The 26,396-nt window shown below is 55.1% G+C and overlaps 13 protein-coding genes across 13 annotated transcripts; 4 read left to right on the top strand and 9 right to left on the bottom strand.

Moving 5' to 3' along the window:
• Positions 1 to 217: 217 nt before the first annotated feature.
• BAUCODRAFT_118328 (uncharacterized protein) lies at positions 218 to 1,382 on the top strand (the record flags this gene model as incomplete). Its single annotated transcript, XM_007673568.1, has 2 exons — positions 218 to 270; positions 332 to 1,382. 2 exons carry the CDS (start codon positions 218 to 220, stop codon positions 1,380 to 1,382), a joined length of 1,104 nt encoding a protein of 367 aa, XP_007671758.1.
• Positions 1,383 to 2,301: 919 nt separating this feature from the next.
• Positions 2,302 to 3,045, top strand: BAUCODRAFT_56125 (uncharacterized protein; the record flags this gene model as incomplete). The annotated part of the gene is made up of 1 exon (XM_007673567.1): positions 2,302 to 3,045. A coding segment is annotated over one exon (744 nt), but the record flags the coding sequence as incomplete, so codon positions are not given.
• Positions 3,046 to 3,268: 223 nt separating this feature from the next.
• BAUCODRAFT_144223 (uncharacterized protein) lies at positions 3,269 to 5,872 on the bottom strand (the record flags this gene model as incomplete). Its single annotated transcript, XM_007673566.1, has 2 exons — positions 3,269 to 3,367; positions 3,428 to 5,872. The coding sequence occupies 2 exons, from the start codon at positions 5,870 to 5,872 to the stop codon at positions 3,269 to 3,271; spliced, it is 2,544 nt and encodes an 847-aa protein (XP_007671756.1).
• A 368-nt stretch (positions 5,873 to 6,240) lies between these two features.
• BAUCODRAFT_118325 (uncharacterized protein) lies at positions 6,241 to 7,483 on the bottom strand (the record flags this gene model as incomplete). The annotated part of the gene is made up of 2 exons (XM_007673565.1): positions 6,241 to 6,280; positions 6,360 to 7,483. 2 exons carry the CDS (start codon positions 7,481 to 7,483, stop codon positions 6,241 to 6,243), a joined length of 1,164 nt encoding a protein of 387 aa, XP_007671755.1.
• Positions 7,484 to 7,568: 85 nt separating this feature from the next.
• BAUCODRAFT_173712 (uncharacterized protein) lies at positions 7,569 to 8,307 on the bottom strand. The gene is made up of 2 exons (XM_007673564.1): positions 7,805 to 8,307; positions 7,569 to 7,577 (listed from the first exon to the last, which is right to left on the bottom strand). Exon 1 carries the CDS (start codon positions 8,170 to 8,172, stop codon positions 7,882 to 7,884), a length of 291 nt encoding a protein of 96 aa, XP_007671754.1. The 5' UTR covers positions 8,173 to 8,307; the 3' UTR covers positions 7,569 to 7,577; positions 7,805 to 7,881.
• BAUCODRAFT_173711 (uncharacterized protein) lies at positions 8,308 to 9,276 on the bottom strand. The gene has a single exon (XM_007673563.1). The coding sequence runs from the start codon at positions 8,989 to 8,991 to the stop codon at positions 8,443 to 8,445; it is 549 nt and encodes a 182-aa protein (XP_007671753.1). The 5' UTR covers positions 8,992 to 9,276; the 3' UTR covers positions 8,308 to 8,442.
• BAUCODRAFT_173854 (uncharacterized protein) lies at positions 9,247 to 10,488 on the bottom strand. Its single transcript, XM_007673562.1, has 2 exons — positions 9,471 to 10,488; positions 9,247 to 9,411 (listed from the first exon to the last, which is right to left on the bottom strand). The coding sequence occupies exon 1, from the start codon at positions 10,384 to 10,386 to the stop codon at positions 9,562 to 9,564; it is 825 nt and encodes a 274-aa protein (XP_007671752.1). The 5' UTR covers positions 10,387 to 10,488; the 3' UTR covers positions 9,247 to 9,411; positions 9,471 to 9,561.
• On the bottom strand, positions 10,489 to 12,804 carry BAUCODRAFT_173853 (glycosyltransferase family 8 protein). Its single transcript, XM_007673561.1, has 2 exons — positions 12,494 to 12,804; positions 10,489 to 12,435 (listed from the first exon to the last, which is right to left on the bottom strand). Exons 1-2 carry the CDS (start codon positions 12,521 to 12,523, stop codon positions 10,591 to 10,593), a joined length of 1,875 nt encoding a protein of 624 aa, XP_007671751.1. The 5' UTR covers positions 12,524 to 12,804; the 3' UTR covers positions 10,489 to 10,590.
• A 287-nt stretch (positions 12,805 to 13,091) lies between these two features.
• On the bottom strand, positions 13,092 to 15,631 carry BAUCODRAFT_173708 (uncharacterized protein). The gene is made up of 4 exons (XM_007673560.1): positions 14,886 to 15,631; positions 14,616 to 14,833; positions 14,162 to 14,563; positions 13,092 to 14,109 (listed from the first exon to the last, which is right to left on the bottom strand). The coding sequence occupies exons 1-4, from the start codon at positions 15,140 to 15,142 to the stop codon at positions 13,175 to 13,177; spliced, it is 1,812 nt and encodes a 603-aa protein (XP_007671750.1). The 5' UTR covers positions 15,143 to 15,631; the 3' UTR covers positions 13,092 to 13,174.
• A 489-nt stretch (positions 15,632 to 16,120) lies between these two features.
• Positions 16,121 to 17,212, bottom strand: BAUCODRAFT_61232 (uncharacterized protein; the record flags this gene model as incomplete). Its single annotated transcript, XM_007673559.1, has 3 exons — positions 16,121 to 16,553; positions 16,617 to 16,807; positions 16,841 to 17,212. The coding sequence occupies 3 exons, from the start codon at positions 17,210 to 17,212 to the stop codon at positions 16,121 to 16,123; spliced, it is 996 nt and encodes a 331-aa protein (XP_007671749.1).
• Positions 17,213 to 17,306: 94 nt separating this feature from the next.
• Positions 17,307 to 19,924, top strand: BAUCODRAFT_173922 (uncharacterized protein). Its single transcript, XM_007673558.1, has 2 exons — positions 17,307 to 17,703; positions 17,771 to 19,924. Exons 1-2 carry the CDS (start codon positions 17,401 to 17,403, stop codon positions 19,757 to 19,759), a joined length of 2,292 nt encoding a protein of 763 aa, XP_007671748.1. The 5' UTR covers positions 17,307 to 17,400; the 3' UTR covers positions 19,760 to 19,924.
• On the top strand, positions 19,925 to 20,966 carry BAUCODRAFT_173923 (uncharacterized protein). The gene is made up of 2 exons (XM_007673557.1): positions 19,925 to 20,205; positions 20,256 to 20,966. Exons 1-2 carry the CDS (start codon positions 20,089 to 20,091, stop codon positions 20,796 to 20,798), a joined length of 660 nt encoding a protein of 219 aa, XP_007671747.1. The 5' UTR covers positions 19,925 to 20,088; the 3' UTR covers positions 20,799 to 20,966.
• A 1,356-nt stretch (positions 20,967 to 22,322) lies between these two features.
• Positions 22,323 to 26,135, bottom strand: BAUCODRAFT_62145 (uncharacterized protein; the record flags this gene model as incomplete). Its single annotated transcript, XM_007673556.1, has 2 exons — positions 22,323 to 25,268; positions 25,431 to 26,135. 2 exons carry the CDS (start codon positions 26,133 to 26,135, stop codon positions 22,323 to 22,325), a joined length of 3,651 nt encoding a protein of 1,216 aa, XP_007671746.1.
• Positions 26,136 to 26,396: the final 261 nt, after the last annotated feature.

Raw genomic sequence — 26,396 nt, 5'->3', positions numbered from 1 at the left:
TCATCCTGTACATTATTCTTTCTGTTCGAAATGTAATATGACGCTTGAGGCTGGCCACTCAGCGGGCCGGCCGCGGTATGTGGAGTCGTTTTGACGAGGTATCCACCTTAAATCTTATGCCCAGAGAGTGATGGACTTGAGACCATTTTTGAGCGAGCACACAATCCCACCGTCAACATAGCCAGTCAAGGCTTGGTGGAGCGCAGTAAGCGGCACGATGGCGACTACGGTGGACAAGATTAAGGCCGTGGAGGAGGAGATGGCTAAGACGTGAGCGCAGAGTTCATGAAGGACCAGTAGTGCATCAACTAATACTGATCTTGGGCATTAGGCAGAAGAATAAGGCGACATCGTTTCACTTGGGTCAACTCAAAGCCAAGCTTGCGAAGTTGAAAAGGGAGTTGCTCACGCCATCGAGCAGCGGTGGCGGCGGCGGAGTTGGATTCGACGTTGCAAGAACCGGAGTTGCAAGTGTGGGCTTCATCGGCTTTCCGTCTGTGGGCAAGAGCACACTCATGAGTCGCTTGACGGGTCAGCACAGTGAGGCAGCCGCATATGAGTTTACAACCCTTACGACGGTGCCTGGTCAGGTTTTATACAATGGCGCGAAGATCCAGATGCTGGACTTACCTGGTATCATTCAAGGCGCGAAGGACGGCAAAGGCAGAGGTCGGCAGGTGATTGCGGTGGCGAAGACTTGCCATCTCATATTTATTGTGCTCGACGTCAACAAACCTTTGACGGACAAGCGCATTATCGAGAACGAACTGGAAGGCTTCGGCATTCGGGTGAACAAGGAGCCACCCAACATCAAGATCACGAAGAAGGACAAGGGTGGCATTTCTATCACGAGCACCGTGGCTCTTACGCACATTGACAACGATGAAATCAAAGCTGTCATGAACGAGTACCGTATGGCGAATTGCGACATTGCCATAAGATGCGACGCCACCATCGACGACCTGATTGATGTGATTGAGGCGAAAGCCAGGGCTTACATCCCCGTCATATACGCCTTGAACAAGATCGACGCCATCTCTATAGAGGAGCTGGACCTCTTATACCGTATTCCGAATGCTTGTCCGATCAGCAGCGAGCACGGCTGGAACGTCGACGAGTTGATGGAGCAGATGTGGGAGAAGCTCAAACTGAAGCGTATCTACACGAAGCCTAAGGGGAAGCTGCCGGATTATAGTGCGCCGGTCGTGCTTCGCTCCGGTAGGGATACGGTCGAAGACTTCTGCAACGCGATTCACAAGACCATCGTCGAGCAGTTCAGGATCGCCATTGTATACGGACGCAGTGTCAAACACCAACCGCAGAGGGTTGGCTTAACGCACGTGCTGGAAGACGAGGACATCATCACCATCATCAAGAAGTGACGAATGCAATGAGGGGCAGATTGCGTCTTGCATGTGTACCTCCCTAATATTGGCGAGGTCGGCTCATATGTGGGGTGAATAAGTCGTCTGCTTTGCTTTGCCACAATAGCCACGAGACCGTCCGGATGCATCCGCTCACGGCTTTGATCCCAACGGACGAGCACCTCCAGCGAAGCAGCCATCCGCGGAACACTTTCCGAGAATTCGGAAGTCGGCAAACACGCTGTGCCTGGCGAATTGGTACAGCCGGACGGTTGAATAGTTTGGCTGCAGCAGGCCCGACGGGGCTCCGTTACAAGTGAATCGGTGTATGCCGGTCATTTGTGGCGTGAAGGCGCCCGGGTACAGTACGGCGCGTGCAGACGCTCACGGTGGAGCGCTCGGTGATGACGACAGAAAGTGTCTATCTAAATAAGTAATGACTCGATGATCAACGGTGGCTTCAGTGCGCTTGCAAGATATGTATCATCGTGTTGCGGCTGGTATGGCTCGATGGAAGCGCAATCCGCAACACTTAGAGGTGGTCACTCTCCGTGTTGCGTAATACTCCGTTGTATTGTGCTGGCACCCTTCTGTGAACAACTTAGCAGTCGTCAATTCTAGCTCGTCTTACTTGTCTGTTCTATTGACAAGGGACCGAGCAGTGTCGTTACGGCCCGAGGCTAGCTGCGGACCGAAATATGCACGTTCGCGGCAGGCACGAGTTTCTTGGCTTGATGACTTGCATACAGCTTGGACAAGGGTGACTTTGCCATCAATCTTCGCGCCCATTAGGTGCCAATCCAGAGTCTCCCACGATATATCTTGCGGACGTCGTCTCTGTGGCCACTCTACCAAACAAGCGAGGTGCCAGTGGACTTGCACGCGACCTTCAACAATCGTGCTATCAGCTGGTCACCGCTTCCTCCGTTCCATGCCTGGTCGTGGTGGGGGCCGAGGCGGACCGCTTCCCCGTAACGTCCAGGTCTCCAAGAAGCTATCATGGCTACTACGACATGGCGCCGCGGAAGAAGGTCTGCAACTCGGTCCGGGTGGCTACCTGAGCGTACAAGATGTCCTCGGCAACCGCAAGATCCGATCGATGAAGGTCACGTTCGACGAGATCAGGGAAGCTGTCGAAGACAATGAGAAGCAAAGGTTCTCGATGATCCCGGCAGCATCGGACCCATCAAAGGATGACGCAGCTAATGAGCTCGACATTACTTCAACCAAGCCAAGCGACTGGCTCATCCGAGCAAACCAAGGGCACAGTATGAAGGTCGAAGCGGAAGGCTTGTTGCAGCCTATCACATCCGAGAACACGCCTACTACCGCCGTCCATGGCACCACACATGCTGCTTGGCCACTCATTGTCGCCTCAGGCGGTCTAAAACCCATGAACAGGAATCACGTCCACTTCGCTGCTGGCCTACCTGACGGCTTCAAGTCTGTCGTAGATGGAGACGCAGACACCGTAGCTGCACCCGTGATCTCTGGCATGCGGAAATCGTCGACCGTCCTAATGTTTCTGGACGTGCCAAAGGCGCTGAACGCAGGCTTGAAGCTCTGGCTTAGCAAAAACGGCGTGATACTTAGCGAGGGTGACGTGGGTGGCCTCGTGCCATTGACGCTGTTCAAGCGCGTTGAAGACCGCACGGGTGAAGGTGTCTTGCTGCAGGACGGCGCGGTGGTCAAAGAAGCGCCAACTAACTGGACGGCAAAGGGCAAAGGGAAGGGCTGAGCGGAGGTGGAGTCAACCGCTCCTGCGCCGCATCGACTCGCGCATACTCTTTTTAAAGCGGTTAAGTGTTGTGCGCTTAGCTACGCTCACAAGGCTCCCTTCCGTGATACCGCTGGGACAACGAGCAAACGTAGAATGCAGCTCTACAAATAGCGAGGACGCTATGCTATGTCGGTTCGGACCAGTCCACCTGCTCTGTTATAGGAGCACCGCCGCCCTTCGAGAACGTTAGCCGTAAACGCAGGCGCAGTCGAGCTGGAGGAGGCTGTTGCGCAGATGTCAGCAAGTCATATATAGAGCGCGTGAACTAGACAGAAGTACTGACCCCTTGTACTGAAGAAATCCTCATCCCTTGGCTGGCCTCCTGCCCTCCCTCCAGCTCCGAAGATGAGATAGCCTGCAGCTGCAACTTCTGCGTCTTCGGCACCGCCGCCTGCAAGTTCAACCCTGTAAGCCGCTCAAAAGCCGATTGGTTCTGAAACCGCGCTTGCACGACAATTGCTTGTGGATTGCTTCGCTGAACAGTGAATGTGAGGAGTAAATCGTTCTCAGCGTATGCGATATGGCCTGCTGTCGCTTGATGCTGCTGCTGCCCTGCCGGGAAGCCGACTCCGGAAGTCATGTCCATCGAGCCTTGCGATGCCGGTGTAGGTGCTGCAGCTGAGGTCGATGATGGCTGTGAGTCGAAGAGATCCATGATTGAGCTGGCATCGTTTTGCGGCTTCGACTGTCCATTCGCCATCCTCCTAGTTTGCTGCACCGGTGAACTCACGCTAGTGCCTCCAAGTATGTCCGCAAGAAGGTCAGCATTATGCTGGGTCCCATTCATCGTTGCGCTTGCGTCTATTGCGGGTACGGCGGAGTCGCCGCTGACCAGATCGAGCAGATCCTGCTCGGTAATCTGGCTTACTTTCTTCTTCGCTGGCACTCGACTCTGCCGCTTCTTCGTCGCTTCACCAAGCACTCTCTGCTCCTCCCGGATCTCAGGAGGTGGCATCCGTTCCAGCACGCCTTTTCTTACTGCATCGTAGCTGAAAAGGTTTCCGTACTCAACAGAGCGCTGTTGAACTTCTACATCGAGGTCAGTCTGGTGGTTGAGCAGTAGGCGCCGTAATCGATCGACTTGTGCTGGATCCTGCAATCGGGTGGTGAGCTTCATGGCGGAAGTAATTATGTACTCTGTGACCATCTGCCCGGCATAGCTGGAGTTTAGAATGGCCGTGAACAGGTCCACAATCTCGCTTTCCTTTACCTCGTGAACGAGCTCTTCCTCTTCGTAAGAGCCACCACGCAGTAGCGCATCGCCGTATTCTCCAATGACCCAAGCACCAGCTAGATTCAGTCCTTCTTGGCTGATGTCTTCGCGCAGGGATGCATACAGCTTCTGCGCACAGTAAGTCTGAAGCTCAGGAGTGGTGGCGATCAATCGCACGAAAGATGATAGTATCTGTTCTCGAACGAAGTTGCCTGCGAGCTTGAGCACTCTCAGCATCGTGTCGACATGCCACCGTTTGTTGGGTGCGAACCGGTCCGCTGCTATGCCGATCTGACTGGTCATGATGGGCTTAAACTCGGTATCTGCGACCTCCAGAAACGCAAGAAGTTCTCTGATGAGCACACGAACGTTTGTTTCATTAATCAACGTGAAGCTCAGATCAAGTGCTCGCCGTCGTATACTGATATCAGGGTCGCGCAAGCAGTCGAGAATAGTGTTCCGATGTCGTTGCACCGCATTTGGCTCGATGGCGACGACTTTGATGAGCGTGTTCAGTGCAACATATCGAATGTTGTTATCCTTGTTGCTGAGAAATTTGCCGAGAATGTTGACGCCGAGCACTCGTAAGCCAGAATCTGCTTCGATGTCGAGGATGGTAAGCACCGCCTCGTACAGAATGGCGTTGCCAACGTTCTTCGACGACTCTGTATTAGTCGCCACCTGCGCCAAGATGTCGTTTATCTGCTCACTCGTCTGAGCGTCGCCGCGTCCAAGCACTCTCAATAACTGCAGAATCTTGACTTGGAGGAAAGGGTCGGTAATGCCTGTCACGTCGTGCTCAGGTGCATAACCCGACTGAGATAGACCCTTGAGCACCTTGACGAGACTTCCAGTTAAGGGCCTAAACATCTCCACCATGCCTTGCTCTCCACCTTCCTCCTCGTCTGCTTCGCACATGCTAATCACCAAAGTCAGGCCGCTAAGCAGCACGCCATGATTCCGATCGTTCAGGATGAGTTTTGCCTTGTCGATGAAGTGTTCCTGCAGGTCCGGCACTTTCCTGCAAATCCTCATTGCACATAACGCCGCTTTCCGGCGAATGTATGGGTTCGAGCTGGCCATGATGGTCTCTACCTCCGGAAACAGATCCCTACTCATCTCCACGCCTGCAATGTTGCCCAGTGTACATAACGCCAAGCCGACGATGTACTGGTTGTTGTGGTTCAAATCGTTCTTCAGGCTGTTCGTGACGAGCGTGAGCACCTCCTGGTTCTCGTCGAGGAGCAACATGGTGCCCAAGTAGCCTAGCCGCTTGTCGGCAAAGCGCGGTGAGGCGAGCAGCTTCAGACACTCTATCTGCCCGAAGTGCGTCCTTTCACCGAGAGTAAAGAGATAGAGCAGCTTGGCCACGTTGTTCCTTCGCGCATCCGCATTGTGATGCTCTTCGCGAAAAGAAGCACGAATCGCTGCACTCTCCTTTTGCACTACAGCGCGCTCGTCGGCAATCGTCTTCGCCGCCCTCACCGATCGAATGAAACTCTTGAGCGACGCCATCTCCTTCCCATAACCCCCACTCCGCTCTCTCTGCCACTCGCTATATAGTAGTAATGCCTAGGCCTCCAGGGTAAACATGCCAGTCTGGTCACATGTCCTTGTGTGGTGTAGTGCAACACGCGTCAGCATTATCTCGCGATGATGTAGTGAACATTGTCCATGTAGCATCTTAACGTTTGAGCTGAGCTTCGAGATCAGTTCTCGCGCTTGGGCCAACCTCAAGACCCTGAAAGAACTTCTAGCAAACTGACCAGCTTAGACATGGCAGTTATAGACCACAGTTCATTTCCGCTAAATCGAGATTTAAGCATGCAGTTTATATGAGGAATCATGATCCGTAGTGCCTTCCAACTCTGATGGTTCCACCTCTATGCTTTGGTAGATGCATGATGGCGATGAGATCTCGGCCTCTAAATCCTGTTGTGCCATGAACGGCACGCTCTCTATCTCATGGGCCATGTCTACATTCGCCATTTCTAGCTTGTACTGCATCCTCTCCTCCACAGCGCGGAGGCACGCTTCGATCATTCCCCAAAGCACCTGCGTTTCGCAACCTCGTGGTACCTTTGTGCCCGGTAAACCGTACGGGAGCGGCTGGATTAATGTCCTACCGCACTGTGACGGTCCGTTAAGAATATCGCTGGAGGACCCGTGCTCGCCCTCCGTAACGACTGAGACCTGAAATCGTTCTTCTTCATATGGGCCCTTTCTTCCCGCCACATTGCAGTGGAAAAGGTCAGGGCGCACTGCTGCTGCAACGGCGAGCGGATCGTGTACCGGCGGTCCTTCTGTCATTCCAAAAACTTCAGCGTAGCTTCCGGCGAAGAACGTCAGGATCTCGAAATAGAGGCGCCGAATCGGCGATGCAGCAGCACTGGTGGGCTCACGGTGTGCAGGCGTGCCGATTCCAAAGAGCAAGCCCATCTGAACCGCTCGTGTCGCGAGAAACTGATGGCTCAAATCCAGTGGAACCAGGACTGTTTTGACAGCCAGCACAGGGTTGCCAAACACCGATTGAGCCGCCTCCGGGTCGCAGTAGATGTTGAACTCTGCGGTGGCGGTATGGTTGCCAAAGCGCAGCCCCTTTCCGAGCACTCTGCCCATGGGCGCAGAAGTGAAGTTGCCCCCGACTGCGCCACCCATGATGCTAAGTCCACCCAGGTGAGAGGCAAGATCTGGATGCCGCTTGAACAGTGTGGCGACATTGGTCAAACTCCCGGTGGCCACCAGCCATGGCGTACCTACTGGTTCAGATGACAAAGACACATACATTGCGTCTATAGCGGACATGTCTTTCATGACAGGAACAATCGGTTCTGGCAGGCACGTAGTTCCATCGAGCCCGCTTTCGCCATGAATTGCCGGTGCGTGCAGAGGATCTCGAAGCAAGGGCTTTTGAGCTCCTTCATATACTGGCACATCGGTCCGATCAATCGCTTGTAGTATGGCGCGCGTGTTGTAAGTCGTGTGCTTCAAGGAAGCGTTGCCGAAGACTGTACTGATGCCCAGCAGCCTTACTTCCGGGCTGTGGCCAGCAAGTAATATAGCCAAAGCATCGTCGTGGCCAGTGTCACAGTCGAGCCAAAGCGGGGTTTGCTCATTCACCCCCATAGCAGGTTGAACCACGTCGACGTCGCGGGCTGGTGACTTGAGTGTCGTGAGGTATATCTCTATGGCAGCTCGGAAGTCTTGGAAGTCTCGGTAGCTAGCCATGACCTCCGTCAGCGACTATGCCGCCCAAGGGACGCAATGGCTCAGGTCGACCCGGGACACTACATTGTACAATCATGTCGACAGTACGAAGAGGTTGTGGAAGTTCGGGAACAAGCTTTTACCGCGGTGGTGGATCTTACTCCAACGAGCCAAATGGCAGTACCCGGAATAGCCAATTGATGAGCCGCTAGAGGAGTGCCGTGGTCAAGGAAGACTTACCGCTGCTGAGTCGCGTGCGAGCCGAAGGCAGCTTAGGTTTCTGATCGAGTGGGAGTGGAGAACCTCGCGCTGTGCGACTAATCTTTTCGGGTACCGTAGCTCTGCGCTTTCCCCACAGATCTCACGATCTTGCGGGAGTATGCACGAGCGATGCCATCAGTGCGCGGTGTGCAGTGCAGACTCGCGGCGATGTTTCTGTCCCTTCCCGATGCAATGGAATCCGCCAACGGATGTGGCTGCGGGTAACGGAGACGATGGACACGGAGCCCGCTCCGTAAGCCCACACCTTGAAGGTTTGCAACCATGGACGTTGTTACCTTCCAAAATGGAAGCGCCTTGTGGATATCGTGCCATCGCGGCTCAAGCATGTTGCGATGATCGGTATCGGTGCGGATTGTGACAATATTGGTCAGCTATCGTGATGGTGCTCCCGCTGTTATCATGTCAAAGCGTAGTTCGCTATGCTGTATGATTGGCTCTCTGCAGGCGGTATACGATCCGCAGAGCCGCATGACCTCGTGGTCATGGAGGCTCATCTTGGACCACACTAGCGCATCCCTGCAAGGCTGCATACGCTATGGATTTGCGGCTCGAGCATCTCATCGACTGGTAAGCAATCGCTTGATCGTCAAGAATGCTCAAAATCCGTGCGCTTTAATGTACTCCCTATGCGCCAGATCGGCCAACGCACCACCCAGAATCGGATCTATGGGAGACCAGTACAATTTACCCCACCGTAAGCCGTACAATCTCACAAGCCAGCATGCAGCCCCTGCGTACATGCCAAAGTCGACATGCTGACGGACTTCTTCCTCGTCTCGTCTGCGTTCCCTGTCGTGAGCCCACCGCGGGATAAATCTCCTGTACTCGAGGCCTGCTGCTTGACAAGCTAGGATTAGAGGCGTCACCAGCAATGTTGTCCGATGCATTGCCGTCAGTGTCTTTGCGTTGTGGAATATGGATGCACGCGCCTCGAGACCGAACTGATTGAGCTGCCTAAGGTAAGCCACGCCACCAACGCCAACAATAAAGGGCGCGATATCCACGCAAGCTGCCTCGATGTCCTGACGCTTGATCCATAGCGCGAGGTTATCAAGGCGCGCGACAGAGCTGGCTCCCGGGACAGGGTGCCATGCGTTGGCCAGTGGGTCTTTGTTCTGCCAGTAATAGAGGTCGCTCACTCTCATCTTCTGTGTTTCGACGAGCGGAGGGCAGCTCGAGGGCGCCGTGGAACAGTAGATGGTGCGCAGATCGCGTCAATCGCCAAGGGTAGCCCGTGCGTCAATGCATGAGCAGTCCAACGACTAGATCCTTCCCACCGAGAAACGTCGCGGCTTTTGAGACGACGTGAAGTTCTGAAGCTCCGGAGGTGTGGCGGGGATTGGCGATCTTCTACGTTGGAGGTTTGGTACGCGAAGCGGCTCTGTGAGAATACGGCCAAGGTAGGGATGAAGAGGGTTCGACGTAGTCTGCCGTATATGCAACAATGTCGATCTCCAGTTAGGCGACACCCACTAATGCATTGCATCGGCCTCGCAGTCTGCAAGTTCTTCGCAACGACAATGCCATCTACGATCTCGCTTGTGGGCTTCTTTATGACTACCGAGGTATGTACATATTGCGCAGCTCATGCATGCTTGAATTGACTCAGACTAACGCCATGCATGCCACGAAGAGTATCTCTCGCACAAACGCTGAGCATATAACCACACCAAAGCTGTTCAACCAAGCGCTTCAACGTCGCAGCCATTCCACCCTTACGAGCTACCACCGTCTCCTCTTGTTACATTCTGAAACTCATGAGCCCCATGCCCGTCAGGTCTCTGCTCCCACTTGCTATTCGCCATGCCCTCCAACCGCTCTTCGGGCGGAATCACATCCCCTACGTCCTCTCGTTCAAAACTCCGCTCCATTTGGCCTTGCGCCATCCCCGCCTCTCTGTCGTCCCATCTCTGGTCGTCACGCCATTGAGCTCCTTCTTGCAGCTTCGCAGTAGTACTGCCTTGCATCATCGCTTGTACACTCTCCTCCATGCGTTTTTCAGAGAAACTTTGGATGGTGATGCTCTTGCTGTCACCTGTGTGCGGTATAGTACCGGACCTTGTCGGAGCCGCTCTTGCTGTGTTTCTTTCTGTCGAGCGCTCGTGAGCTCCATCCAGCCCAGCTGGAGCACTACGATCGAGGGTCTGCGTTGGACTCAAAGTCTCTTCCGCTGCTTGCCTTCGCTCCGTCGGACTCAACACGTCCTCTGCAGTCCGCCCTTGCTCACCCCTTGCACCATCAAAGCGAGGTTCCGAGAAGGTCGGTGCAGCCTTGGCCGCATTCTTCTGCGCTGCATCCATGCTGAACGTCGTACTTGTCGCACTGATGCTGTCGAACGGTGGTTGTTGTGGATCGTTCAGACCGTGTGGCGTCGCGCCTCCACTCATGCCGGCAGCAGGTTCTGTCTCTTCTGGTATTGATGCCGAAGTTGGCATCTGCCTCTGGCTGGGCTTTTTGCGGTCGGTTGGAAGTTTCAAGTCTCCAGGTCCGAGGAGAGAGTTGCGACGCAGCTGCTCGAGTTGAGCATCAGGGTCCTGCATGTTCGTATCCGTCAGTCAGTGATACTGTGGAGAACCGAACGTAGCAGAAGAGCATCGAGCAATGCGTAAGCAAGCAACAGAAATGCAGAACGCTCGAGTCATAGGATCGCCAGCTATCTGAGCTCATATGCTTTCCCATACCACAGGTATCGACGTAATGTCAACAAATCGGACCAGATTGTATAGGTGGTTAGCAGCAACAAGTCACATAGCAGTGGGCAAACGTGAAGGAGGCAGAAAGAAGCCGCACTGAGGACATACCCAGTCCGCCTGATCCGGCACGCCCTCCGCCGCCGGCAAGCCCAGCTCAGCCTCTTCCGCCTCATCTTTATCCCAATAACTCGCTCGCCTTCGGGGGGCAGGAGTGACGGGTAAGCTCGGTCTCTCCACGGCAGAGGGAAAGTCGGTCAAGATCAAACTCTCTCTCCGCTCGCGCACCTTTTCCAGAATCTCAGCCGGTTCCGGTTCGTTGTCGGGTGAGAGGACATGCTGTTGGTCTGCCTTGCTCGTCGTTGGCTGTTGCTGCTGAGCGCCAGGCTGCTGATGCTGCAGTACCTGCAAGTTGCCCCGGTTCTTCTGGAACGCCGTGAGAGCTCGTACGTACTCCTCGATGCCCGCCACTTCGTCCCAAGCATTCTTATTGACTGTGCCGAAGGCGCCCCATGGCGTGTCGTCGTTGATCTGGATTGTCGGCGTTTTCGGCTCGAAAGCTCTCCCGTCTTCATCTGCTCGCACCTCGAGTTCGTCGCCGCCTCTGAAGTCATCTTCCTCCTCTTTCTCCAGTTCCGGTGTCTTTTCGGGCACTTCGTCCAGGAAGACTCTGGTCGGTCGCACCTTCTCTTCTCGCACACGCTCCTCCCACGGGAAGATGGCGGGTAGCGGTTTCGGCTTGCTCTTCGGGACTTCGTACCACATATCACGCGGCGGCTCCGGATAAGAGACGGGCGGTTTGAATGGTTGGGTGTCCTGGCTGAACTCGTAGAGTTGGGTTGGGAAGTTGGCTGCTTCGGGCTTCGCATCGACTGGCGGAGCGGCGCGGGTGGCGTCCCATTCCATCTGCGGAGCGGAGAACTTGCGCTGATGCACGGTGGGCGTAGGCTCAATATGGCCCTGGTCCAATGCTTCTGCGACAGGTTGTGCTGGCTCGGTCATAGGTACCTCGGTTACCATGGGAGGCGCTTCGTAACTAGGTGCCGGTGCCGGTTGCGTGGATTCGACGGGATATCCGGTAGCATAGTACGCTGGTTGTGTCTCTTGCCGGACCTGTTCCTGTACGGCTCGATGTTGGACGGCCTGTCTTCGGCCCGTCGCTGTGTACTCGTAGGTCGAGACGCTGAAGTGTCGATCATAAACTGCCCACCATCGACCGAGCAGCTCCTGGAACGCACCTGACACGCCTTTCGTCCAGCGCTCTTGCTGCCACGGCTTGTCTCCGCCGATGAAGTGCACCAGGCTGATGTCCCGCTTGAAGTACCGGTACGCCGGCTCATACTGGTAGTTGGCGCTCGGGGTGCAATTGTACGTGAAGTTCAATCTCCGCCAAGGACGGTGCTCGTAGTACTGGTTGAGCAAGCCTTGATCGGCGCCGTCGAAGCTGTCTCCCGCGGACGCCATAGATCGCAGCGCATGGTACTCACCCATGTTGGGCGCGATCACCATGACACCCGTGTTGAAGATGTCCGGCCAACCCACATCCGGTGCCGCTGCGAAGCCTTCCGTCACATCAAACAGCTCGTCTGGCGCTCGCAGCGCCACCACATCCGAGTCGATGTAGACAATCTTGCGGAACTGCGTCATGCGCCATAAATGGATTTTGGTGAATGTGTACAGCAGATCCGGCCGACCCATAAGGTAGAGATTCGCCGGACTCGGGTTGCCGATGCGCTCGATGGGGATGACATAATTGTACAGCGATTGCAACTCAGTGATGGTACTCGCTCGCAAGCTGTCTTGGGTTATCAGGCATGCCAGCTTCCTCGTCGTTCCAGTATCACGGAGAGAGTGGGCGAGTACCGCTGCGCCGGGCAGGTAACTGTCCGAAAGCACAAGCTGGACTCATTCAGCATCACATATCGCATACGAGACATATATGGTCTGGTGGTCTTACCGTGCAGTAGACATCCTCTCCAATTGCCATATCGACTACGCTATGCGAGCTGATACTGGCTTGCTGTCTCTTGATAAGCTCGCTGCCGGCGGCGCTGTAGCTTCACTACCACCGGCTTCACCAGTTTCCCTCTGTACATGCCATATTATACACTATCGCTTCTCTTGTGCGCACGTTCAATGGAACGCTTTAATCAACAAACCCAGTACACATCAGCCCACCAAAGATCGATAACTGTACAAGACTCGCACGAATCGACAACGTGACCGAGCGCATGCTCATGCTCCCGGCGAGAAAGTCTCATTTCCCACAAGCTCCGCAAGCTCCTTCGCAACATGCGCAGTGACGCGCCACCCGCAGCGGCGAAAAGCCACCCCGCCCTCTCTCCATCCGAGAGCACGCCGAGACACCCCTCAACCCTTGTCGGCTACGAGCGTCTCCACCTTCTCACGCACGTTCAGACTTTCGCACTGAAGGCTTTAACACAGATCTCAATATGCGGCCTTATGGATTGATCGATGAGCACCACAGGCTCGATCCGCCCAGTGAGCGACGGACAGTTTTATGGTGATACACTACACATTTACACATTCAGCAATGATTGCCGGCCTTCTTCCCGTACCGTTTCTGCAACCCTCGGTCTTCAGCAGTAAGCGAACTTACCCGTTGCAAACTCTGCCATCAAACTATCGTAGCGCCAGCCGGCTTCTTGAAGTCCTTAACCTTGATATCGCGCCATGCCAGCACGCAGAAGAAGGCGAACACTAGCACCGCGGTCGCGGCAATGCACATGTACCGCTGCGTCTCCGCATATGCCTGAATGATCGCCGTCCGCTCCGGAGTGCCAACTGCATAGCTCAACTGCGTGACGATGCTCGCATAGATCGCTGTGGCCTGACCCTTCGAGGCGGGCGGTAGGTAGTACTCCAACAAACCCGGGAAGGTGTTCGTCCAGATGGCACCACTGATGCTCGAGCCGATTGCACCGCCGACGGAAGTGAAGAGAGCCTGAACAGCGAGACCGACGGCAACGTTGGCCGGACCGACGGCGGCCATGATGGCCAACTCTTCCAGCACGACGAGAGTGCCGCCACTGAACGCAATGAAGATCTGGCACATGATCACGTAGCCAATGCCCCATCGTGGTTGGCGGAAGTAGATCATGAGGCCAGTGCCCAGCATCTGCAAAGGTACTGCAGTCAAAGCCAGCCATTTGAAACTGTTAGTGTACTTGACCAGCAGACCAACAACGATCGCCCAGAAGCAGGAGCCGATGCTGTAGATGTTGGCGACGTAGCCAGCATCCTTTATGCTGAGATTGTGCACCACTTGCAGGTACGAGTAGAAGTAGGCGTCCCAGCAGTAAAAGCTGATCCACAGCGTGCCGGCGCATAGACAGGATCCGAGGACGGTACGATCAACGAGGAGGTGGAAGGGTAAGAAGGACTTCCTGGCGAAGAAGCGTTCGTAGATCGCGAAAGCAATGAGGCAGCAGACTCCGATGACCAACATGGCGATGATGGAGCCTGAGCGCCATTTCTGCGGGGAGTACGTGGCCAAGCTAAAGGGCAGCAGGAGAAGTGCGAAGCCGGCAATGATGAGGATCATACCGATGACTGCACACCGGTTAGCAAAGAGCAGCATATTGCAGGAACGTCTATTCCATACCGTCGAACTCGATCAGGTAGTGACGCACAGACTGCGACCATGTACGGCCACTTGCCTCACGCCTTTCCACCAGGATACCCTGCTTCCTTGCTAGGCGTTGGTTGTACCAGAACACGCTCAGGTAAGGGATGCAGATGATAGGCGTAACGATCGCATAAGTACCGAACGCCCATCTCCAACCGCTGGTTTGGAGGAAGCTCTGCGCTGCCGCCGGACCTGCGAATGTAGTGGCAATGTACGGACTGGTGGAGAAGGCGAACATGAGCGCTCGCCATTCCAGGGACGACGTGTCTGCGATGAAAACGTCGAGCACGTAGGCGATTCCGTTGAAGCCGACCCAGTAGAAGACCTGTGCCGCCGCGTATGTCTCGACGTTCTTGCATGCCGCCATCAAGATGAGGCCTGGATGTTGTTAGCGAACTTGTGCCGCTCTGAATCTGACGATAACACTGACCAATCACTGCACAAAACAGCATCAGGAGGAAACCTTGCGGTCGTCCCCAGACATCCATCAGCTTGCCCACAGGCAGTTTGATGACACCCGCAACAAGAGTCGAGACGACTCCCGTTGTTGCCGTCAACCCTTGCAAGGCGAAACTACTAGTCACGTAGACTGACAAGTTATTGGACGTCTGTTGTTGCAGCGAGTTGACGAAGAAGATAAGGAAGATCCTAGAGTGAAGTCAGTGCTGCTGTCGACTCCGAAGTGTTGGGAAACACGTACAAGCCGTATGCGATGAATAGAGACTTGCGAGACCAGACAATGGTCGTCGCTTGCGCCTTCTTGACTCCATCCTGAGCGGACGAAGGAATGCTGTCACCATCACTGGTGTTGAGGTAATTGTTGCTCACATCAACGGGATCTTTGTCAGTCGTGTGGTCGAGCTCATGGTTATCAGAGGCTTCGCCAGAACCAGATCGCTTCTCCTCCGGATCTATCAGTCCACGGTTATTACGCCGAACCCAGGTAGCAAGAGACATAGTGAGTAAAGCGAACAAAACATGCACGAGGGGTGTGTAACTGATGCGGATCTGATTAGATAGCCGATCAAGGAAGGAGCTGTAGGACAAGTGAAGAACTTATGAAGGTTCATGCAACTGCTAAGCTTTGCGCCTGTGCAATGGCATCATTGAGGGCCGACATCGGTGCAAGAAACACACGTGCAAAGAAGAGCAATGGGAATGTCGCAAATGATGTCCCCACTATCGGGCCCAAGTGGACGTCGATAGTGCGTGAAAAGATCGTTATCGTACCACAAGATCCATCTGATAAGCCGTGTTTGGGAAAGCGTGACATTGGCAGCTGTCCATCGTTCTTGGCGCCCAGCTAGTATGGTCGTCGATGAGTGTTGGCTTTTGCTTTGGCGATGTTCTTGACCAGATGGAAGCCTCATTGCCGCGGTGTGAATTCTGACAACCAAGCCTGGTTTATCCACTCATTGTGCGAAACCCTAAGTGGACCCGCACAGCATTGTGTCTGACTCGGTCGGGTTTGGTGGTATCTGAGCGCAGCTGCCGCTATTGATGTGGCGCACCATTTGTAAATGGCTGTAGGGTGTAAAGCTGCTTGTACCGCTTGTCACCTTCCATGGAATATGGAGAATGTATCGGCTTGAACACTCTCGTTCCCAGGTCCAAAGTGCTGATATGCTGTCCTCAACATACTGGAATCGCGATGTCGGATCGACGGCTCATGCGGCAGTGCCCTTCAACACTCACGAGCGGGTCTAGGCCGGCGACAGATCGGTGGTGGAGGTCTATCTGCGCGCCTCGGAGGATGAGGCAAGGTCTGTGAAATTTCCGGCACCGGCGCCCACGAGGCTGTACCAACCAAAGGGGTATGTAAGCGTTAGCAGGACAATTACTAATCGTTGAAGTCTTTGGAACGCGGCTCTCGCCCAATCTACATGATGTACTCGCTCGGCGTGAGATTGGCAATACCGGTTCAGCAGTGCATGCTCATGTGAACGCCCTCTCACTGACGGTCCAGCTTCTTAGGTCCTCTCGGATATCAAATTCGTCAATCTCACCAGGAATCTTCCGTGGCGTTTGCATCGTGCTGTGACGAGCGCCATGCTTACCGTAGCCCATGTGCTTACCACCACCCAAGCTGATCGTGTGTCTGTCTGACCGGCTGGTCTTGCCAGCACGGCTTACATCCTCATGTCCATCTTGGGCCGGCGTACTGGATCCTGAGCCGGGTTGACTACTGTGCTCATGGCCAGGTGCACTGACGTTTGGAGGTCGACCATTCTTACCCCAACCGTCACCGCCTGCGAAGATGTCTTCGATACACTCGTCGGCTTTCAGCTCGCCTGGTTGAGAGGCCCAGTAAGCGGCGAGTGTTCGACGGTACATATCCTGCATTTCGCCCAGCTCCCGACTGGTAGTGCTGAGGTTGGGCAAGGCGGTCACATCGTTTGGATCATGTGGTAGTTCACTGTTGGAGTGAGACGCTACACCGTGCGTGGCGGAAGCTGGCTCAGAGGAGGATATGATACCCGCTATGCCTCCAAACACCGGCGCCGTTCGCAAAGCTGGAGCGTAGTAGTCCCGTGTACCCTCTATATGCCTCATGTGAATACCTATCTTTAGCGTGCTGTTGATCTTCGAGTCCTGCATCAGGTACCGTCTCACAATGCCCGGCTCAACGTCACCGCGCTGCGCGCCGTTGGACACTACTGGTGAGTCCGCCTCGGAGCCGCAGTACTCGGCCAAGTTGAGCTTCACATCGCCGAGTCGAATCCGCTCTGCTCGACCTCCGCTGCTGTACTCTTGAATCACCTCGAAGTGAACCTCGCAGGACTGGAGCATGCCATCCTTGCCTATGGACAGCCGTACGTCCATCTGCTTTGTGTAGTCGTAGACCACACGATGGTCCTTGATCGCATGCTTCGGTGTCCGCCCGCGGTGTTCTGCTGCAGTGGAGGAAGGTAGATGCCATGTGATGAACGATGTACCAGACACTAGCGGGACGTTGTTCAGGTCGTGGATGCGGAGTGACAAGGCGAAACGGATCCGCCGAGACTTGGGAATGAACGCGTCCGGCATCGTATCGTTGCCGTTGCCGGCGCATCTTAGTAGAAGTTCTGTGAGAGGCCACCGTCAGAAGAGTATTGAGCAGCGCGGAATGCGCCGCAGGTCGATGCCAAGCAAAGCGGCAACCGACAGGGCAGGCACGACAACCCAGGCTCGTCTCACTTTTATGCAGCTTGACAACCATCCCACATTCTATTACGATGCGTACACTGCAGGATGCATCGGCGAGCTGGCAGGAGCTCAAGCAGTATAGTACAATCGCCGAGCTGGAGGAAGCGGTTCGTATCGATGGCGGGCATTTCTCACCGGCAGCCGCTGCTGGACTGCGCTCGGTATGCTGGAAGGCCTTCCTCCTGTTCGATTCTGTAGATGCAGTAACGTGGCCAAAGACACTTGCTTCAGCTCGCTCGGCATACGACTCCTTGCGTATGCACTTCCTACGCCACCTGGAGAACCCGGATGACATGGAAGGCGGCCAAGACCCTCTGAGCGCTGATAGCGAGGTACGCCGCTCATGTTACAGCACGTATATGTGTCTTCATTCTGACACTGGCTGAGACCTGAAGTAAGTCCACGTCGCCTGCTGCTCAGCTACACAAGGACGAGGAATTACGAGCCGAAATCCAGCAGGATGTTGATCGCTGCATGCCCGAGAATCTTTACTTCCGCCAACCGGAGACTCAACGCATGTTACTCGACATTCTATTTGTCTTCTGCAAGCTGAATCCTGATGTCGGGTACCGTCAAGGCATGCATGAGCTCTTAGCGCCCATACTCTGGGTTGTGGAGCGGGATGCGATCGACCTTGGACCGAGCAGCAAAGCTCTGGGGGAGGATGTCGTTGTTCGAGCTGTATTCGATGCTGAATACATCGAGCACGACACTTTTGCATTGTTCAGTCAGGTCATGCACAGTGCGAAGAACTTCTACGAGCAGACAACCCATCAAGCAACCGACAATCCCATGGTTGTGCGAAGTAAGCGCATCTTCAGCGACTTGCTGCCGCAAGTCGATCCAGAGCTGGCAACGCATCTGGAAGATATTGAGATCCTACCACAAGTCTTCCTTATGCGGTGGATTCGTCTTCTCTTTGGTCGAGAGTTTGCCTTCGATGACACGCTTGCATTATGGGACGTCATCTTCGCCGAAGACAATGCGCTCGAGATTGTGGACTACATATGTCTTGCCATGCTTCTGCGCATACGATGGCAGCTTCTTGATGCTGATTACAACTCCGCACTAACTCTCCTCCTACGCTATCCCGAGCCCGCGCGCGAGCATCCTGCCCAATGTTTTGCCTTAGATGCTCTATACCTGCGTGAGCATTTCGACCTGGAGGGAAGCGGCTATATCGTTTTGAAGTACAGCGGTCGACCACTTATGCCCAGAAAGGGCGCGGTGACGCCGCCCGCTTTGCAACGCAACATTACGGCCTTCTCTGGCATTCCCACCGCCGCTGTGACTTCAAAGCCACCTCGACCTGTAGCATCTCGGACATCTTCGTCCCGACCGCGCAACTTCGAGGCGCTGCTTCAGTCCACCGCCCGAAATATCTACGCTCGCGGCGAAAGACTGGGCACAGGCCTGCGGAGTGCGGTCGATGAAGTCCACAAGCGTGCCCAAGAGATACGCGAGACACCAACGCCGTCCTCGCTGCAGGCTCGTGCTCGTACTGGGCCTGGCGCTTTGTACGCGCGGGTGAAAGCCTTGGAGCAGCGAAACCGGCATTTAGCAGTACTACTCGAAGGCGCAGTCTCTCAGCTGTGGGAGTACCAGAAAGCTGTATCAGCAGATGGCAGTTTAGCAGTCGCGAACCGTCACAATGAGAAGCAGCAAGATAACGACAATACCACGACATTGCAGGCCACCGAGTATTCGACCGACGTGGAGAAGCTAAGCCTAGCAATTGCCAGGGTTCAGTTCGTGCAGGTGTACCTTGATGACCCTAGCCTACCTTTGCCAGAGACCGATGACCAGGAACACCAGCATGATCAGGATGCGCATACAGCGGCGCCCAACGTTGAGTCTTCTCGCGATGGTGAACGCGAGGCCGTCGCGCACCGTGGTGAAGGAATGGAGACTGAGAAGAATGACGTTCCCTCTGACTCCGTGCATGATCCACACACCGCACACATTGGACGGAATAGCAGCAGGGACGAGCTAGCGGACGCGTCAAAGTTTGTTGTGGAGGACGATGAAGACCGAGACGATTCGGCGCGTCAAGAACCGGATGCTATGGCGACACCACCAAGGCCGCTCACACCGAAGATTGAAAACAATGTGAAGGCATCACCGCAAGCCGTCGCAGGATCAGCATTGAAAAAAGACATGCCAAGCGCTCCACTAACCGAAGGCGCAAGCCTGCATGCTTCGCCACTACCACGCCGGCCCCCTATCGCCGAGAGCCCTTACTCATGGATGCTCAGCAAGGACTCTACAGGCTCGGCCAAAGAAGAGGTTCGCAGTCCCACGCCTCGTCAGGCGCGACAGCGACCACAACGTGGTAAGGGGTTCTTGTTCGGGGATGCTCATGAAGGCGGAGGCGACCCACTGGCTTAATGAGTCTAGGGAGTATTTCTGCATCACCGCATAGTGTGTGACTCGCCGTTATTGAAATGACCTATCTGTTCGTAAAGGCGTTGAACACTAGCTACATCGTACCATTCAATCTCACTGACACGGCAGCCACTCACGCCAAGGTGCGGCCTTGCACGCGTCTTGACGCGTCCAACCATCGCTGCTGCCTCCGTGTCGCGCTTCCACCGCAGCAGCGAACTGGAAGGTAACCTGGAAGGTAAAAGCTTAGCTTAAATGCACCGGCCTGCTAAACCAGACGCTCAACGCACGCAAAGTCGCTACCTTATGTGCATCTCTGCTCTTTGCACACAATGCCACCGAAACGTTCCTCTCAAACCGGCTCGAAACGGGCCAAGAAGCCCAAGATCAAGCCGAGCGTTAGCATACTCAGTCTACCGGCTGAGTTACATTTGTTGCTCATCTCACATGTACGCTCCCCCCTTCGGTTCATGTGTTGCCACGACTGACTTCTGCGAAGCTGCCCAGCCGCAAAGATCTGAAGCGTTTATGTCTAACTTGCAAGAGCCTCTCGGCGGTCGCCACCTCAGTCCTCTACCGTCATGTGGTGCTCAAGCTCTGTCGACTTAGAACCCATCTCGAGAGAACCTTTAACGAGAAAAACGCGGGCCTTCTCCATGTGCGCCATCTAACCATTACGGACCTTCACCGGGAATACGAAGACAACCGTCATGGATGCACCTTGACGGAAGTACTCCGAGCGCTGCCAAGGGACGTTCTGCTTTCGTGCAGTCTGGAAACATCGAAGCTCGTCGGCACGGAGGTCTCTTTCATGCTGCGCATTCGACAGCGACAGCTTACCAACTGCGAGCTTCACGCCATCAAAACCGTGCCCCCAATCGACTGCATTCCGGACCGCGATGAGCTTCGCAATGTTACCTCGCTCTCGCTGTACCTAGCCAGCCGTCACGACCGCCAAAGAGCCGCAGCTGTGCTACTAGCAGCTTCGAATACGCAGAATCTTGCGCTCACTATACCAGATGACGGCTTACGAAAAATCTAGGAAGAAGCAGGCCGGCTGCTATACCAGACTGTATCGAAGTTGTATTCGCGCCATGGCTCGAAGATTCGACCGGAGGAAGGCGTCGTCTGAAGCGTCTCTTCTTCCAAGGCTTCGCATTCGCAGAATGCGCCGCACGTATTGCGACCGCCATCTCGCCACAGCACCTTACGCAGCTGGTACTATCGCAATGCTGGGACACAGAGATGCTAATTGAGAGCCTTCGCCAGACGAACCTGTCTATCGAGGTATTCATGGACGACCAGAGCAGGGGCCGTGCAAGGAAAGGGATGCTACAGGCTTTCGTGGCTTCTTTCCAGGGCCTTCGCTCGCTACGTGTCACCACAATATGCCCTGCACAAGTAGCGGGTTGCGACTGGGCAGCGATTCAGTCTCATGGTTCAACGCTTCGGACGCTCTTTCTTGACGACTTTGAATGTGAGCAGTGGCCATTCGACGCATATACTCGGGATCGCTCAGTATCATCGTTCAAAGCTCTGGTCAGTGCTTGTCCGCAGCTAAGTCAATTGGCTGTGCGAGTTCCAGAGCCAGATGAAGACCTCGACAACGAAAACACATTTGAGGAGATTCTGGCGAGATGTTTGTCGGCCTGAATGCCATATGGTACTAACAGCGGCGTAGGGATCGCTCAAGCTTCTTCGTAGCCTTACTACACTGCGCTTCATATGCTATCTGAGTGTATTGGACATGTTGGGCGAAGACGACGAAGACGTGGAGTGCAGACACGAATACCACCTGCGTGACATGCAAGCTGAGAAGCAGTGCCACAAGATTGCAAACCAGGTATTTGCAACGCTTCATGAAAGCTGTCCGCAATTGCTGGCCCTCGCCATTGATGCGCGATGCCCAGAGGCTGGAATTTGCTTTGGCAGCGACAGTGTCAATTGCAGCTTTGTGCGGGTGCTGCAGCAGGACCCGTATGGACGAAGCACCGCGGCTGCGCTGCCGTGCACCAGAGTCGAGCTGAGGCTGTACGAGCCAAAGTCCGACATTCTGGAGGATGAATTCAGGGCCTTGGGGCCGCAGTAGGTAGGCTTGAGCGAGGCATGGAGGATCGTAGAGGTTGCTGCCACAGCTCGCTTGGTCACGGAGAGATCGTGTCCCTGACGGCAGCATCTGTTGATGTCCATGGCTTTTTACATGATATATCTACAGCTATAGCAGCCAAGTCACTCAGAGCTGGAGTTGGCGGATGTAACGCGGCCAACAGCATGTTGCCCCTTTGCAAGTAACATGTTACAATCGTCATGTATTGTAGCAGCCTTGTACCTTGCCTACCCCAAGGTGCTCTGTTGAGCTTGCGCAACAAGAGGAAGCAGAATGAACGATAATCGGCAACAAGCATTGCCGTGGCTGCCATGGCTACCATGACGCTCCGCTATAGATATGCATCGCTGATTTTGTCCGAAACAATATCGTGCTCACGTTGTACCATGAGTTTCCAGGAAGCTGCTTGTCACGCCTCCCATGCATACATTGGTATCGTTACAATACGCAGCGTACTGCCTATTTCAAGCCAAAGCCCTCGCTCTCTTCGACAGCTCTCCAAAGCTTCTGCTCCAGCACCGCGCGATCCTTGTAATGCCAAAGCACCAGCATGTTGAAGCATGTTCTGGCAATGGGGAACCTCTGTTGCTCCGCCTTGCCGCCACCACCCCAGCCATCACCACCCGCCACGATTCTCAGGACCAGGCTTGTCGCGCCTACAGCCGGAATGCGATCCGTGCCGGTGATAAACGTGAGTAACTTCCGCTGCTTCGTCGGCGGCGCGTCGGCAAAGGCATTCCAGAAGTACCTAATCACTTGCTCATGGTCTTCTGGGTGTGCCATGGGAGTATGGTTGGGATGGTGAGGGTCTTTCCAGTTCTCGTAGACCGCCACCGCACGCAGCGCATCGATGTCCAGTTGCTCATCGCTGCCTCGCACTAAGAGCTCGATTTCCTCCGCGCGGAACAAAGACAGCGCATTGCCGGCGCAAACGGTGAAGAAGCCCCGCTTGAAAGGCTCGAACTGCCGTGCCACCGAAGTGTCGAGTAGATAACGTATGTAGGCATCCACAAACTCTTGCCGGTTGGCGTTGGTGACAGGCGTGCCTTCGCCGTTCGGTATCAGAGGAATGTTGACGAGAGTACCATACCGTTCCACAGGCGCCACGAAATCACGGCAGTATGTGGCTTCGACGTCGCCATCAAAGTCGAGCAGTTGCTGCAAGCCTGCGGCAAGTGAAGGGCGGAATTCAGCAAGATCAGATACGGTGTAGGTCATCTGCCCTTTGGTGCCGGTGATGGATGCCACAGTACCCGTCGTGGCCGAGGACGGCGCCGCAGAGAGCAGTTTACGGAAAGCGAAAGGTGGTAGAGCCACGTCCAGAATCGTACTGTTGTATATAGCCAGTCCAAGCAACGCACCGACGAGGTAATACTGATCTGAAGTCTCAAAAGAGTTTGGGTTGAAGTAGCAAGTGTGCGACTCGTCGTCGTACACGAACATGCCGTGGTTAGGGTCGAAGATGTCTCGGACAAGCATAAGGAACCACTCCTTTCGCGGCCCACCCGCATCAACGCCCTCTTCACCTTCGAAGTGAACTCGCAGCCCCTTCTTTAGTTCTTCGTGGCCGGCACCGACAGCCTCGCTAATCTGCCGCAGGCTGTCATCGACCATGCAGTCTCGCCTGATGCGAAGGTTAAAGTATCCATCGAGCGCTCGCTGCCGGATGACGGAGTCGAAGTACGCCTCCCGAGCTTTGATCTCCATTTGCCGTCTTGCATCGTACTCCAGAATCTTGATTTTGGCGCCCATTGAAAGGAAAAGCGGGTACTGGCAGAAGGCGAACTTGTCTCGACGCGTTTCCCAGACCTTGAAATCTGCGAGTAGATCATGGTAATCCAGCATCAGATTGTAGAATTGCGATGTGTGCATCAACTGCCCACTTCTTGCAGCCTTCGCTTGAGGCGTACTCGAGTCCAGCGCAACACCAGAGTCAACTCTAGGCGCATCATCGTCGCTTCGCTTGCCTTGCCAAATGTTGTTCGCCGCAAACAACAGAGACATCACCTTAGCAGCAGCCTTGACCTGCCAGTCATTTGCCCAATCTGTCTCGCCATCGGGTTCGTTCGTACGCTTCTTCATCGAGCCACTCAAGCCCATCGCGGAGTGAAGCTGAGCCGACGTATTGGCAGCGGATCCCGACAGGTCTGGGATCAGACCACCTGCATCAAGACCGCTCCTACTGCGTGGTCGGCCTGACCTGCGCGAGATGCGGTGCGTGACAAAGCTCGCTATGAGAGCAACCAAACTTTCGAAGCGATCTTGATCGTAGCGTGCAAACCAGCCGATGAGGTATCGATGACATGTATCTGATGAGTTGGCCAACAAGCCGAGCACACGCTTGAGGATACCGGTATGTTGGCTTCCTCCTTCACGGCCTGGTGTCTTTCTCGGCGAAAGCTGTTTCGGACTGGCCAGGCCGTCACCGTCATGCCTGCCAGAATATGCACGCATGGGCTGCATTGCGGACGCAGTGGAGACAGCGCGCAGGGGCTTCCGACTCGAAGGGTATAGTGAGGGATTAGCAAGGACTATAAGCAAAAAGCGCAGATGCTCTGGCTCCTTCAAAGGCTGCGTTGGTCGCTTGAGCACGTTCTCGGTAACTTTGAAGAGCGTTCTGATAGCGTGCTGCCGTGCCTCCTCAAAGTCCTCGTCAAGTTCCTGCGCCTCAGCAGAGTCCCCGAGGCTCGCCTTGGAGAAGGCAGGTTGCTCAGGCTTGATGGTGTCGGTCTTCGTACGCCAATCCTCACCGGCTGAGTGCACAAGATCGTACCACTTGGTCATCTCAGCCCAGTTCATGTTCGGTGAGCGGGAGGAGACAGCTTTCTTGGAGCCTTCACCAAGTTGCTTCCGTTTGGAGACCTTGTCGGAGCGCATACGATCGAGTTTGCCAACCCACCACGAGCTGTTCTCGCCAAGATCGCCAAGCAATAAGGTCTTAGCGTCGAACTCCGAAAAGCCGTCAACTGGGCTCTTCGGAGGCTGCATAACAGGCTCTTGTGGAGTTGTCTTGGTAATACTACTTTCGCTTCTGGTACGGCCTTGCATGATCGGTCGCGTGGTACTGAAGGCTGTGTTCAGCGTCTCATAGTCGCCAAACGCAGCTACCATGTAGTCCTCGAGTGGCCGGAAGATGGCCTTAATACGCTCGTACTGCTGGCGCTCCCTAAGCTCTGCCGGAGTAGGCCGTGGACTGTGTGGTGGTCTCGGTGATGGCATCCCGTTCGGTGTCAGTGCGCCATTGGGGTGCAGGCTCTGGGAGGGCGTGCGGTTCGCAAGGGTCATTGGTGGTGGTGGCGGCTTGCGGTTCGGTCTGCTGGGTAAAGGCTTCCTCGACGCCGGCGCTTGTGGTGGCCCCGGGCCATGTACGGTCGGCTGCGCCCGATTGGGAGATGGCGTATCAGTCTTGCTCATGCCATACATATCGATGCCTCGAAAGTCCGTGATAGTGGCAGTGTGCATCAGAGCAGCCTCGTCCAGACTCGGCTCGTCTGGCGGAGAAGATGAGAGTGGAGTATCCATCAGCTGCTTGCCTGACGAAGCGTCGTTGCACGGTCTCATTGACACGGGCTCTGACGTCGCCCTCTCGATCCGCGACTCGATCGCAGCATCAGCCTTTGGCGGTGGTGGTGGCGCAGGCTGCTCCTGCCGTCTGCACTTCGCTTCCAAATACGTGATCACACATCGATCAATGATCGCCTTCGTCCGCTCCACAGACAGCGGACCCTTGATACCATGTGGGAACGCACCCTGCTGCTGTCCCGCCTTCTTCGCATCTCGCTGTTCGGCCACCGGCTTCAGATCGTTGATAGTTAAGCAGACCTGGCACCGAAATTTCTCCAGCTCCTTCGGGACGCTCAGCTTACTGTCGCAACACATGCATGTCCGCGGCGTTTTGTTCTCGTCTTCTGGCTTCAACAGTTTGCCACTGATCACTCGTGTGGGTGTAGGACTAGCCGCCGCATCCAGCACCGGGACCAGGTCATCGGAATTGATTGGAACATCAGTATCGTTGAAAGCACGCAGATCCTTCGCACTTTTCTTCCGTGAAAACAGCTTCGGCAACGGATGGCTCACAGACCGGTTGTGCACATGCTGTGAGCCTCCAGCAGTCTGCGGGCGTGGCGGAGATGGGAGTGCTCTTTCACCATGCAACGTGGGCGGCGGGTCGAAGTAACCTTGTGTCGTAGGCGGCGGTATACGTGGCGACGGCTTGTCCTTGGTATTCGTGCTGCTGCCCGGTAGCAGGCGTGAGGACCATGATGGTGCCATAGCACGCGCGAGCCATGCAGTAAGACCTCCTCATGAAGCTTCCTCGACCACTTGTCACCACCGAACCCTGTCGCAGTGACTGATTGTGAGGGTCTTATGGTTCGTCGTTAGATGTCGAAGCACACGCCGATATAGGCACCTTCACTGCGCAGGCAAGGGCATCACAGCATGCGGACGAAGGAGCTTACGGAGGCCGCCAAGAAGGAAGCCAACAACTTCCAACAGTGCCTGCACTTCCGGCCGAACGAGGGGGTCGTGTGA

Source organism: Baudoinia panamericana (assembly GCF_000338955.1).
Source record: "Baudoinia panamericana UAMH 10762 unplaced genomic scaffold BAUCOscaffold_1, whole genome shotgun sequence".
NCBI classification, from domain to species: Eukaryota; Fungi; Ascomycota; class Dothideomycetes; order Mycosphaerellales; family Teratosphaeriaceae; genus Baudoinia; species Baudoinia panamericana.
This window is presented reverse-complemented; position numbering and strand designations above follow the sequence as displayed.